General features: G+C 37.4%; 1 protein-coding gene across 2 annotated transcripts in view; it reads right to left on the reverse strand.

Annotated features, from left to right (window-relative positions):
- TBC1D19 (TBC1 domain family member 19) overlaps positions 1 to 15362 on the reverse strand; it is a 209833-nt gene that overhangs the window by 162151 nt on the left and 32320 nt on the right. For both annotated transcript variants that reach the window (XM_082389264.1, XM_082389265.1), the window contains 2 exons: positions 14850 to 14922; positions 13405 to 13450 (listed from right to left, as the gene is read on the reverse strand). In XM_082389264.1, coding sequence (XP_082245390.1) covers positions 13405 to 13450; positions 14850 to 14922 — 119 coding nt within the window. The remainder of the gene's footprint in view (positions 1 to 13404; positions 13451 to 14849; positions 14923 to 15362) is intronic.

A 15362-nucleotide genomic window follows, 5' to 3' on the forward strand; every position in this document is an offset into this window, starting at 1 on the left:
GGTCAGTAGATAGGAACAGTGCAGAAACCTGCATATCACTCTTGACTCCTCCCTCTTCCTGTCTCCCTAAATCCCCATAAATGCCACTCATCTTCTCTACCCCAGTGACACTGTGTGGCAACCAACATTTCTCGCCTGCATTCATCTGACAGATTCATAAGCAGTCTCCCCTGCTTCCACACTATTTTCAACCTATTTGCCAATTTCCCTGGTGGTTAGTCAGGAGCAGTGTCTTCCTTATTCACCGGTGATTGTATTTCCAGTGTCTAGCATAAGGCCTGGCACATACTAGATATCCAGTACATTGTTGAATAAATAAAATGCAAATGTGGTTATGTCACTACTTTGCTTAAAATCCTAAAATGGCACCCAAATGCTTTTAGGATCCAGTCTACAAATCCTTGAGTAAGAAGCACATCCTTGCCTACAGATCTAGCATAATCCTTTCCTATGCCCCTTTCCTCTCTACCATCCAACTTTTGTTGCCGTATGACTTTTGTTCCTCCAATATACTGCATTCTTTTCCACCTATAAACACCTCTGAACCTGTTGTTCCCTCGTGCCTAAAGCACTTTTCTTCTCTACCCCTTCCCCTGACTAAATCCAGCTCAGCTTTTTGATCTCAGTCTGAGTATTATTTCCTGTGATAAGTCATCATGACATCCCCAATCTGAGTTAGGTGCCTTCCCTATGTACTCCTTGTACTTACCCTATTATAGCGCTTACTATATTGTACTATAATTGCCTCTTTAAATTCTCTGTGCCCCACTGGGATGTAAGCTCCATAAAAAGCAAAGACTATCTGCCTAGCTTGTTCACTATCCCAGCACCTAGCTCTGTACATAACACATAACAAGCACATAGTAATATTTAAAACTAAGAGGGCAGGGTGGAGTCAAGATGGCAGTGTGGGAAGACGCCGAGTTAGCATCTCCCCATAATTAGGTTCCCTGCCGGCCGCTGGTGGAGGACCCTAATGCCCAAGGAGATGGGAGGAACCCCCAAGTGAACTGGTAGGACGTCGGGGGACTGAGGGGGTAGGAAAAGTGGAGGCCAGACAGGATCAGCGCCCCTGAGGCTGGGGAGATCAGGAAAGGCACATGGGAGGGGCCCTCAGGGAGGAGTGGAGGAGGAGCTGAGGGCATTTGCCCCACCGACTTGGGCACGGGGAGACTGCTGAGCTCCAAAGCCAGTGCCCTGCCCTCAAAGGGCCTCCACTTCCCATGGCCACATTGGTCCTGGGGGCATAGGAAGGAGGCTGAGGGGAGAAAAGGAGAGGCAGGCGGGAGGGCCCCTCTGCAACCAGAGGAACAGGAGAGGAGAGGAGGGTGTTTGCCCCACCCACTTGGGCTTAGGAAGCCTGCTGGGCTCCCAGGTGAGTTCCACCGCCCTCTGAGACCAGGGGTGGGGGGCGTAACTGGGCCCCTTCTGTTCTGTTGAGCCTACGCCCCCCCTCCCACAGCCCACAGGGCCTTTTCCAGCCCTGTGGGTCCTAAGCATAGGCCCTGCCCACTGCCCAAAACTTGCCCTTGCTTAGGTCCCGCCCTCCAGAGCCAAGGCCTTCCCCACCTGCCCCTTTTTTTTTCTTTTCCCTCCTCCTCTTTTTTATTATTGTGGTACTGTTGTACCTTCTGGTTGTTGATTCATCTATATTTTTATTTTTTTATTCTTTCTAATATATCTGTTAGTTTCCTAGTCTAATTTTTTTTTTAACTTGGTTATAGTTCTCTCTTTTTTTTTTTTTTTTTTTTTGCCACCCCATGTGGCTTGCGGGATCTTGGTTCACGAGCCGGGCGTTGGGCCCAAGCTCCTGCAGTGGGAGCTCCGAGTCCGAAACACTGGACTAACAGAAAATCTCAGACCCCAGGGAATATTCATCAGAGTGAGTTCTCACAGAGGTCCTCATCTCAGCACCAAGACGCAACTCTACCCAACAGCCTAAAAACTCCAGTGTTGGAAGCCTCAGGCCAAACAACCAGTAAGACAGAAACACAATGCCACTCAAAAAAAAAAAAAAAAAAAAGAGATGGCAAAAAAATATGTGACAGATGAAGGAGCAAGGTAAAAACCTACAAGACCAAATAAATGAAGAGGAAATAGGCAATCTACCTGAAAAACAATTCAGAGAAAAAACAGTAGAGATGAGTCACACACAAGGTTGTCCACTCTCAACACTATTATTCAACATAGTTTTGGAAGTTTTAGCCACAGCAATCAGAGAAGAAAAACAAATAAAAAGAAACCAAATCGGAAAACAAGAAGTAAAGCTTTCACTGTTTGCAGATGACATGATACTATACATAGAGAATCCTAAAGATGCTACCAGAAAACTACTAGAGTTAATCAATGAATTTGGTAAAGTAGCAGGATACAAAATTAATGCACAGAAATCTCTTGCATTCCTATACACTAATGATGAAAAATCTGAAAGAGAAATTAAGGAAACACTCCCATTTACCATTGCAACAAAAAGAATAAAATACCTAGGAATAAATCTATCTAAGAAGACAAAAGATCTGTATGCAGAAAACTATAAGACACTGAAGAAAGGAATTAAAGATGATACAAACAGATGGAGAGATATACCATGTTCTTGGATTGGAAGAATCAACATTGTGAAAATGACTACACTACAAAAAGCAATCTACAGATTCAATGCAATCCCTATCAAACTACCACTGGCATTTTTCAAAGAATTAGAACAAAAACTTTCACAATTTGTATGGAAACACAAAAGACCCCGAATAGCCAAGGCAATCTTGAGAAAGAAAAACAGAGCTGGAGAAAACAGGCTCCCGGACATCAGACTATACTACAAAGCTATAGTAATCAAGACAGCATGGTACTGGCACAAAAACAGAAATATAGATCAATGGAACAGGGTAGAAAGCCCAGAGATAAACCCACGCACATATGGTCACCTTATTTTTGATAAAGGAGGCAAGAATATACAATGGAGAAGAGAAAGCCTCTTCAATAAGTGGTGCTGGGAAAACTGGACAGCTACATGTAAAAGAAGGAAATTAGAACACTCCCTAACACCATACACAAAAATAAACTCCAAATGGATTAAAGACCTAAATGTAAGGCCAGACACTAACAAACTCTTAGAGGAAAAAATAGGCAGAACACTTTATGACATAAATCACAGCAAGATCCTTTTTGACCCACCTCCTAGAGAAATGAAACTAAAAACAAAAATAAACAAATGAGACCTAATGAAACTTAAAAGCTTTTGCACAGCAAAGGACACCATCAACAAGATGAAAAGACAACCGTCAGAATGGGAGAAAGTATTTGCAAATGAAGCAACTGACAAAGGATTAATCTCCAAATTACAAGCAGCTCATGCAGCTCAATATCAAAAAAACAAACAACCCAATCCAAATATGGGCAAGAGACCTAAATAGACATTTCACCAAAGAAGATATACAACTTGCCAACAAACACATGAAAGGATGCTCAACATCACTAATCATTAGAGAAATGCAAATCAAAACTACAATGAGGTATCACCTCACACCAGTCAGAAAGGCCATCATCAAAAAATCTAGAAACAATAAATGCTGGAAAGGGTGTGGAGAAAAGGGAACCCTCTTGCACTGTTGGTGGGAATGTAAATTGATACAGCTACTATGGAGATCAGTATGGAGGTTCCTTAAAAATCTAAAAATAGAACTACCATACGACCCAGCAATCCCACTACTGGGCATATACCCTGAGAAAACTATAGTTCGGAAAGAGTCATGTACCACCATGTTCACTGAAGCTCTATTTGCAATATCCAGGACATGGAAGCGGCCTGGGTGTTCACTGACAGATGAACGGATGGAGAGGATGTGGCATATGTATAAAATGGAACATTACTCAGCCATAAAAGAAACGAAATTGAGTTATTTGTAGTGAGGTGGATGGACCTAGAGACCATCATACAGAGTTGAGTGGGTCGGAAAGAGAAAAAAAAAAAACCATATGCTTACACATATATATGTAATATAAAAACAAAACAAAACAAAATGGTTCTGAAGAACCTAGGGGCAGGACAGGAATAAAGATGCAGACATAGAGAATGCACTTGAGGACACACAGAGGGGGAAGGGTAAGCTGGGACGAAGTGAGAGAGTGTCATGGACTTATATATACTACCAAATGTAAAATAAATAGCTAGTGGGAAGCAGCTGCATAGCACAGGGAGATCAGCTCAGTGCTTTGTGACCACCTAGAGGGGTGGGATAGGGAGGGTGAGAGGGAGATGCAAGAGGGAGGAGACATGGGGATACATGTATATGTATAGCTGATTCACTTTGCTATAAAGCAGAAACTAACACACCATTGTAAAGCAATTATACTCCAATAAAGATGTTAAAAAAATTTTTTTAAATAAAATTTTAAAAAAAGATGAATCACAATCTCAGAAATAGAATGGAGGCACAGATTGACAAAATACAAGAAATGTTTAACAAAGATCTAGAAGAACTAAAGAACAAACAGAGATGAACAACACAATAACTGAAATGAAAAATACACTAGAAGGAATCAATAACAGAATAACTGAGGCAGAAGAACAAATAAATGAGCTGGAAGACAAAATGGTGGAAATAACTGCTGAGGAGCAGAATAAAGAAAAAAGAATGAAAAGAATTGAAGATAATCTCAGAGACCTCTGGGACAACACTAACCGCACCAACATTTGAATGTAGGGGTCCTAGAAGAAGAAGAGCAAAAGAAAGGGTCTGAGAAAATATTTGAAGAGATTATAGTCAAAAACTCCCCTAACATGGGAAATGAAATAGTCACCCAAGTCCAGGAAGCACAGAGAGTCCCATTCAGGATAAACCCTAGGAAAAACACACCAAGACACATATTAATCAAACTAACAAAAATTAAATTCAAAGAAAAAATATTAAAAGCAGCAAGGGAAAAACAAAATATAACATACAAAGGAATCTCCATAAGGTTATCAGCTGATTTTTCAGCGGAAACTCTGCAAGACAGAAGGGAGTGGCAGGATATACTTAAAGTGATGAAAGAGAAAAACTTATAACCAAGATTACTCTACCCAGCAAAGATCTCTTTCAGATTGGATGGAGAAGTCAAACCTTTTCAGACAAGCAAAAGCTAAGAGAATTCAGCACCATCAAACCAACTTTACAACAAATGCTAAAGAAACTTCTCTAGGCAGGAAACACAAGAGAAGAAAAAGACCCACAAAAACAAACTCAAAACAATTAAGAAAATGGTAATAGGAACATACATGTCGATAATAACCTTGAATGTAAATGGATTAAATGCTACAACGAAAAAGCACAGACTGACTGAATGGATACAAAAACAAGACCCATAATATATATGCTGCCTACAAGAGACCCACTTCAGACCTAGGGACACATACAGACTGAAAGTGAAGGGATGGAAAAAGATATTCCATGCAAATGGAAATCAAAAGAAAGCTGGAGTAGCAATACTCGTATCAGATAAAATAGATTTTAAAGTAAAGATTGTTACAAGAGATAAGGAGGGACACTACATAATGATCAATGGATCAATCCAAGAAGAAGATATAACAATTATAAACGTTTATGCACCCAATAAACATTGAGGAGCACCTCAATACATAAGGCAAATGCTAACAACCATGAAAGGAGAAATCGACAGTAACACAATAATAGTAGGGGACTTTAACACCCCTGTTACCCCAATGGACAGATTATCCAAACAGAAAATAAATAAGGAAACACAAGCTTTAAATGACACAACAGACCACATAGACTTAATTGATATTTATAGACCATTCCCCCCAAAAGTGGCAGAATACACTTTCTTCTCAAGTGCACATGGAACATTCTCCAGGATAGATCACATCTTGGGTTACAAATCCAGCCTCGGAAAATTTAAGGAAATTGAAATCGTATCCAGCATCTTTTCTGACCACAATGCTATGAGATTGGAAATCTATTACAGGAAAAAATACTGTAAGAAAGACAAATACATGGAGGCTAAATAGTGCACTACTAAATAACCAAGAGATCACTAAGAAATCAAAGAAGAAATTTAAAAATACATAGAAGCAAATGACAATGAAAACATGATGACACAAAACCTATGGGACACAGCAAAAGCAGTTCTAAGAGGGAAGTTTATAGCCATTCAATCTCACCTCAAGAAATAAGAAAAAGCTCAAGTAAACAATCTAACCCTACCCTTAAAACAACTAGAGAAAGAAGAACAAAGAAAACCCAAAGTCAGTAGAAGGAAAGAAATCATAAAGATCAGAGCAGAAATAAATGAAATAGAAATGAAGAAAGCAATAGCAAAGATCAATAACACTAAAAGCTTGTTCTTTGAGAAGATAAAAAATTGATAAACCCTTAGCCAGACCCATCAAGAATAAAAGGGAGAGGACGCAAATCAATAAAATTAGAAAGGAAAAAGGAGAAATCACAACTGAAACCACAGAAACACAAAGGATTTCAAGAGAGTACTACAAACAACTATATGCCAAAAAAATGCACAACCACGAGGAAATGGACAAATTCTTGAAAAGGTACAATTTTCCAAGACTGAACCAGGAAGAATTTGAAAATATATACAGACCTATCACAAGCAATGAAATTGAAACTGTAATTAAAAATCTTCCAACAAACAAAAGTCCAGGACCAGATGGTTTCACAGGAGAATTCTATCAAACATTTAGAGAAGAGCTAACACTGATCCTTCTCAAATTCTTCCAAAACATTGCAGAGGAAGGAACACTTCCAAGCTCATTTTACGAGGCTACCATCACTCTGATATCAAAACCAGAGAAAGATATCACAAAACAAGAAAATTACAGGCCAATATCACTGATGAACATGGACGCAAAAATCCTCAACAAAATACTAGCAAACAGAATCCAACAACACATTAAAAGGATCATACACCATGATCAAGTGGGATTTATCCCAGGGATGCAAGGATTCTTCACTATACGCAAATCAATCAATGTGATACACCACATTAACAAATTTAGGAATAAAAACCATATGATCATCTCAATAGATGAAGAAAAAGCTTTTGACAAAATTCAACACCCATTTGATAAAAACTCTCCAGAAAATGAGCATAGAGGGAACCTACCTCAACATAATAAAGTCCATATATTACAAACCCACAGCCAACATCGTTCTCAATGGTGAAAAACTGAAACCATTTCCACTAAGATCAGGAACAAGACAAGGATGTCCACTCTCGCCACTCTTATTCAACATAGTTTTGCCATGGCAATCAGAGAAAAAAAAGAAATAAAAGGAATACAAATTGGAAAAGAAGAAGTAAAACTGTCACTCTTTGCAGATGACATGATACAGTACAGAGAAAATCCTAAGGATGCCACCAGAAAACTACTAGAACTAATCAATGAATTCAGTAAGGTTGCAGGATACAAAATTAATGCACAGAAATCTCTTGCATTACTATACACCAACGATGAAAAATCAGAATGAGAAATTAAGGAAACAATCCCATTTACCATTGCAGCACAAAGAATAAAATACCTAGGAATAAACCTACCTAAGGAGGCCAAAGACCTGTACTCAGAAAACTATAAAACACTGATGAAAGAAATCAAAGATGACATAAACAGATGGAGAAATATAGTATGCTCTTGGATTGGAAGAATCAATATTCTGAAAATGACTATACTACCCAAAGCAATCTACAGATTCAATGCAATCCCTATCAAACTACCAATGGCATTCTTCACAGAATTAGAACAAAAAATTTTACAATTCATATGGAAACACAAAAGACCCCGAAGAGCCAAAGCAATCTTGAGAAAGAAAAACAGAGTTGGAGGAATCAGGCTCCATGACTTTAAACAATACCACAAAGCTACAGTAGTCAAGACAGTATGGTACTGGCACAAAAAGAGAAATATAGGTCAATGGTACAGGATAGAATGCCCAGAGATAAACCCACGCACATATGGTCACCTAATTTACGAGAAAGAGGAAAGAACATACAATGGAGAAAAGACAGCCACTTCAATAAGTGGTGCTGGGAAAACTGGACAGCTACATGTAAAAGAATGATATTAGAACACTACCTAACACCATACACAAAAATAAACTCATAATGGATTAAAGACCTAAATGTAAGACCAGACACTATAAAACTCTTAGAGGAAAACATAGGAAAAACACACTGACATAAACCACAACAAGATCTTTTTGACCCATCTCCTAGAGTAACAGAAATAAACACAGAAATAAACAAATGGGACTTAATTGAACTTAAAAGCTGTTGCACGACAAAGGAAACCATAAGTAAGACAAAAAGACAACCCTCAGAATGGGAGAAAATAGTTGCAAATGAAACAACAGACCAAAGATTAATCTCCGAAATATACAAACAGCTCATGGAGCTCAATGTCAAAAATCAAACAATACAATTAAAAAATGGGCAGAAGACCTAACTAGACTCACCAAGGAAGACATACAGATGGCCAAGAGGCACATGAAAAGATGCTCAACATCATTAATTATTAGAGAAATGTAAATCAAAAGCACAATGAGGTATCACTTCATAACGGTCAGAATGGCCATCATCAAAAAATCTAGGAACAATAAATGCTGGAAGGGTTGTGGTGAAAAGGGAACCCTCTTGCACTGTTGGTGGGAATGTAAATTGTTACAACCACTATGGAAAACAGTATGGAGGTTCCTTAAAAAACTAAAAACAGAACTACCATATGACCCAGCAATCTCTCTACTGGGCATATACCCTAAGAAAACCATAGTTCGGAAAGAGTCATGTACCACAGTGTTCATTGCAGCTCTATTTGCAATAGCCAGGACATGGAAGCAGCCTTTGTGTCCATCGACAGATGAATGGATGGAGAGGATGTGGCACATGTATACAATGGAATATTACTCAGCCATAAAAAGAAATGAAATTGAGTTATTTGTAGTGAGGTGGATGGACCTAGAGTCTGTCATACAGAGTGAAGTAAGTCAGAAAGAGAAAAACGAATACCGTGTGCTAACACATATATATATGGAATCTAAAAAAAAAAAAAAAAATGGTACTGATGAAACTAGTTGCAGGGCAGGAATAAAGAGGTAGACATAGAGAATGGACTTGAGGACACAGGGTGGGAGGGGGAAGCTGTGGCGAAATGAGAGTAGCATTGACATATATACACTACCGAATGTAAAATAGTTAGCTAGTGGGAAGCATCAGCATAGCACAGGGAGATCAGCTCGGTGCTTTGCAACAACCTAGATGGGTGGGATAGGGAGGACGGGAGGGAGGCTCAAGAGGGAGGGGATATGGGGGCATGTGTATGCATATGGCTGATTCACTTTGGTGTACAACAGAAACTAACACAGTATTGTGAAGCAATTATACTCCAATAAAGATAAAAAACAAACAAACAAACAACTAAGAGGGCAAAGAAGAGTCATGATTAGGACACTTTGGAGGTGCCCAGGTCTACCACCTGAGGACTCTTCCAGAGAACACTGTGAATGTCTATAAAGACTTACCCAATCTTGTGGTCTAGTGTAAGGTACTCATTATCTAAAATCTTTCCATTTTGGGCCCACTGTAGTTCAGCATTTATACCTCTCCAAGGTATGGTAGACACGTGCATATATCTACTATAGCAGTAGACTACAGTACATGTTTTTCTATAATATATACATATACAGAAGGTTTAAAAAGGTTTATATATTTCTTTAATTTATATTCCTTAAGGGAAAACAATAGGTCTTCTAATTCTTTATAAAATACTCTACACAAAATACAGTAAAGAATAGGACACAGAAAGAAATCGGTACCTTTTCAATGTAATGACTTTCTTAAATCTTTACAGTAAGTTTAGGATTAACAGTTACACTAAGTTTCCTCAATTCAACAAATATTTATTTTGTGCCAGCATTGGTGGGTGGCTCAGTAACTACTTGCTGACTCAGCGTCATTTATTTGATGCTATAGGAGATACTCAAAGAAATGTAAGACATAATTCTTGTTTCAGAACACTTTTAATCTAGGTAAGAAACAAGATGTAAATACAGTAAGTCCCCTACATACGAACGAGTTCCATTCCGAGAGTGCGTTCATAAGTCCAATTTGTCCGTAAGAACAACAAAGTTAGCCTAGCTACCCAACTAATACAATCAGCTATATTGTTCTGAACTGTAATAGGTTGATAATACTTTTCATACAAATAATACATAAAAAACAAACATAAAAAATAAAGAAAACATTTTTAATCTTAACAGTACAGCACCTTGAAAAGTACAGTAGTACAGTACAACAGCTGGCATACAGGGTCTGGCATCGAGTGAACAGGCAAGAAGAGTTACTGACTGGAGGAGGGAGAGGAGGTGGGAGATGGTAGAGCTGAAGGATCATCAGCAATAGGAGACGGAGGGCAAGGTGCAATTTCACTCACGCCTGACATTGATGGCACAGGTTCTGGTTCCTTGCTGGATTCAATTCTATCTACCCTCTTGAAAAAAGGATCCAGTGATGTCTGGGTAGTAGCTCTTTTTTTCTCATCGAAGATGACACGGTAGCACTGGATTGCATTCTGAACGGCTGCTGTAACCTTCGTGTACCATTCTATGTTTGGGTCCTGTGCCTCAAAAACTAACAGTGCCTCCTCAAATAAAGAAAATCCTATTGCCATTTTCTATGTCATCAATCTCTTCGGTTTTTCAGTTATTTCTTCTTCCTCTTGTCTCTCTTCGTCCTTTCCCTGGGCCTCCAATTCCATCAGGTCTTCATTAGAAAGCTCCTCTTGTTGCACAGCAAGGAGTTCAATGAAGTTGTCCTTTTGCAGATCTAGCTTGAAATAAAGATACTGTACTACTGTACTCTATACAGTACTGTACAGTAAAGTACACAAAAGCACAACCACTTGTAGAGGATGCACGCATGTGACAATGTATGCCAGACACGTGAACTAACTTACTTGATTGGACACGCAAAGGCACGTTCGCATCTTTGAAAGTTCTCAACTTGAAGGTTCATATGTAGGGGATTTACTGTATATGTGAGATGTAATAAAATGTATGGCTTTAGAATCAGACAGCTAGAGGTGAAACCCTAGCACTGCCATTTACTAGCTATACGATCTTCAGCAAGTTATTTAAGTGGTCTAAGACTCATTTTTCTCCTCTGTAAAATGATGATAATTATAAATTCTATTTCATAGGGTGGTTATAAAGACTACCTAATACAAGGCAACACCTATAAAGTGCTTACCACACTGTTGGACATAAAATAAGCATTCAATCAATGTAAATTATCATCAACATAATATTAAGTAGTTATTAACACAATAATAGTTAAACAAAGTAGGCAGTTTTGAAGTGGGAAGAACTAACCTGGGCTACAGTTACAAGTTTCATGTAATAACAGAATACAGAAATTTTTCTGCTATATTTGTTAAATAAAAATCTGACTAAAATATTTGGAATGTTTGCTAAAATAAGTAAAATGACATGAGCAAATTCCATGTGTGATCTGTAGAGCTCACTTGTCCACACTTCTATTAGTAATGAGTATGGATTTTTTTTCAGTTCCAATTACTTAACAATAAATATTTCTACTTCACTTTTGCTTTCTTTACTTATCCATCGTGGTTTTTGCCAATGAAAAATGCAACAGAATATGTTAAGTCCACTTTATTCTTCTGACTTATGTTAGGAAACACTTCTTCCCCACTCCAGACGTGCCCTTCCACATGAAAAGAGCTCCTTCACTGTAACGTTCTTGGCCTCTCTCCAGGGCTTTGCTCATTACACCACAGAAGAGGTTTAGTGCCTTCTCCAACTTTTAAATTTTGGAAGAACAAGCGGAACACACTCACCAATGCTATTTAACTAGAAGGTTAAGTCTATTTAAGCCTGGAGTTCAGTTAAACAGCTTATTTTGTTCTTGCACTAAGCTATGTCCTCCTACCCAGTCTTTACCACAAATAAAAGTATGATTTGATCCCCCATTTGCCTTTATGTTTTATTTTATTTTCTCAATTTGTTCAGAACCCAAGTGAGGAAAAAGGTACTATTATTGGGCTCCTTCAAATATCTCAACAAGTTATTCAAAATATTCAAAATAAAATATTTATTTAACATCTATTATGTAGGATATCAAAGATATGACATGAATGAAATACTGTCCCTGCCAGCAAGTAAAAAGGCACTCTGTCTTATAGAACAATTTTCAGGAATGCATTATGCCACAAAAATAGCAATCATCAGTAATATCTCCTCAGATGAGAATCTAATATTTGGAATTATACACAGCAGATGCTTTTATTCTGCCCATATCAGAGACAAAGACACTGAAGTTACAAGCTTTAACAGGCAGAGAGATAAATCACCATGTCCATATTAGTTTAATCAACCCGTAGTATTTCTATTACATTTGGGGAAATTTAAAACCTTACTTGTCATGATAAATGTCTTTTCCTTTGGTGACTAGAACCAAAGGCATGATCACAATCAACTTTAGTTAATAGATGGCATTTTATATGTGATGTTATTTAAGAGGTCAAAAACCAACTCAGAAAATAGCAATAACCAAAGAAGCAAATACTAATTTTAAAAACGTGTGTCTAAGCACAAATCCACAAGCATTCATCTGAGCTCTTTGTTTTAGAGACAATTCTGGTAAACTGGGTTATCTCATTTCCCAGTTAACAGCAGATTAGAAGGAGCAAATTGGAAATGGGAGTGTGAGAAACTAGAGAATGCTAGAGACACATTGATAGCAGGAAAAAAAAAGAAAAAAAGAGTTAAGAACTCTGTTAGATTATAAACTCCATGAAGGCAGAAATTGCGTTCATTGTTCTATGCTATATTCCCAGTGCCTGGCATAGTGCTAGAAATAAATAACTGATGAATAATGGAACAGTAAATAAACTACAAAAGCTAACATTTGGGATCTATATTTTTTGTAATGACAAATAGTCTGTACACTTCAGCAGACTCTGAGAACAAATCCAGATAAATAACAACATTAATGTTCTTAATAATGACACCAATTTTTTAAAAAAAGTTAATTGAGTTTAAAATGATCAGTTTACAAAGACAGAAGGATAATATCCAAAATGGCAACAATAAAAAGAATATTGGTAAGCTTAAATTATCCTAAATATTAACTTATGAGAAATATCATATTTCCTAATTACACTGGATAAATGAATTAGTATAAAAATTTTGGCAATAAAAAAACCCCACCTATTAATTCTCAGGCAAGACTGTAATTTTTAATAGTATTAACTTACTTGAAATGCCATATAAATACTAATGAGAAATAATAACAATGAGTACACATAGCAATACTATATTCGTTACTTACAAAGCACATACAGCTAAACATAAGAGTATCTCAAAATAGGGAGGAAAAACTCACACACTCAGTTCACTATACACAGCATTCTGAAGTTTCTTCTCCCAACCTATTTAAAAAAAGGAATAAAATATACAAACATATTAGTTTTAAAAATAAACATACATTATAATTAAATTTATCTCACAAAAACTTTAACATCACATTCATTTGTGCAAGAACTTTATCAACTTCCGGTTGCTGTGTAAAGTGTTATACTAAGGAATTATTTCTTTTTTTTTTTTTGTGGCCCTTTTATTTTTTATTGAAGTAGAGTTGATGTACAATATTATGTAAGTTACAAGTGTACAATATAGTGATTCACAATTTTTAAAGGTTATACTCTATTTATAGTTATTCTACAATAGGTCTGGCCCAGGCTCTTATGGAGTCACTGCTTTGCCCTGGGTCCCCATGTATGTGACACCTTGTGTGCACCCCTTAAGAGTGGAGTCTCTGTTTCTCCCAGTCCTGTGGAGCTCCTGCACAAAATCCCTGCTGCCCTTCAAATCCAAATGCTCTGTGGACTCCTCCTCCTGATGCTATACCCCTGGGCTGGGGAGCCTGATGTGGGGGCAGAACTCTCAGTCCTGTGGGAGAACTTTTGTGATATAATTATTTTCCAGCTTCTGGTCACCCACCAGGAATTATTTCTTATATATTTACCAATATCCCTTGGCTAACACTAAGTAGCAAAGTCATCAACATGATTTATTATTATAAAACTATGGCACCATTTTCTTAAGATGAGAAGAATATTTCCTTCTTCCACTGTTAAGGTACTCAATGAATGCCAAAATCTTTGGCTATCGCACTACCAGAGCTGTGAGAAATGTGCCAAGGGAAGGGCAAGAAACAGTCAGGCATTGACAAAGATTACAAGTAATTCGTGACAATTAACTAGTCATTAAACTCCTAAACAAGAGAAGTAGATTATTATGAGGCACCATCAGTCAGATCAGTTCGCTTGGCTGCTAACTACTTGAACTTATATGGGCAAGTAAACCACTTAATATCTCAGTTCCCATGTGCAAGGGCTGCTCAACAGCTTGCTCTAAAAAAGTTGGGATTTTCTTCTGTTTTCTTTGAAAGGGTACAAAAGAGGAGACAAAAGAAACATAGGAGAGAAAAGAAGCAGAGAAGGAAAAAAGCCACAAATGAAAGGTAAAAGACAAGTTACTTAACTAGGGAGATTCTTAATACATTCGGGATGTATTTTGACCAGGAAGGTAAACAGTATTTAAAACTGATTAATGTAAAGCAGTCATTCCCACAGCGTTCCTGAATTTTTGCAGCATTTCTGCAGAAATATCTGAAAGTTCTAATTCTCCCCAAATAGAAACCTATCCAGCCACTGTTTCACAATTTTGGATGAGTAATTGGCTGTGGATACAGCATTCCCTCAAAATAAAGCATTTCCTTATTTTGCCTTAAAGAATCAGAGAAGGGAAAAAAAGCAACTTACAAACCTGATATTTTAAAGAATTCCTTAATATCTTCTTTTAGTGATTCAAGTTTAATCTCAGGTCTCTGAAGACTGGCCTAATTTTAGAAAGAAGAAGAAAAGAAGAAAGGAAAAGATAGAGGTCAAAAGTAAGTCATTTGGGATGATATTTAATGCTAATGAAAGTTTTAAAGAGGAATGTCCAAATGTGCACACGATTTAAAAAATCCCCTTTGAGGTCAGAGCATCTGAGTATCTGGAATAGCTCATAAGAGAGAAGACTTTTTCACCCACTCTTGAAATAGAGGACCTGTGATAATATACTAGAGTCTACTTAAAATATTGAATCTTGCAGCTTATGAATAGTTAACATCTTCACCTAAGCATTTTACTTTTATGAACATTTAACATCTATTTTTCTAATAGGAAAAATACTCAGATTTTATAAATTCATTCTCTTAATATTATACTTAGCATATATAGCACCTACATTCACCTCATAACCAAAAGCTCTGTTGCGTCCATATAACTGGAGCTT

Source organism: Balaenoptera borealis (assembly GCF_965194805.1).
Source record: "Balaenoptera borealis genome assembly, chromosome: 4".
Taxonomy (NCBI): domain Eukaryota; kingdom Metazoa; phylum Chordata; class Mammalia; order Artiodactyla; family Balaenopteridae; genus Balaenoptera; species Balaenoptera borealis.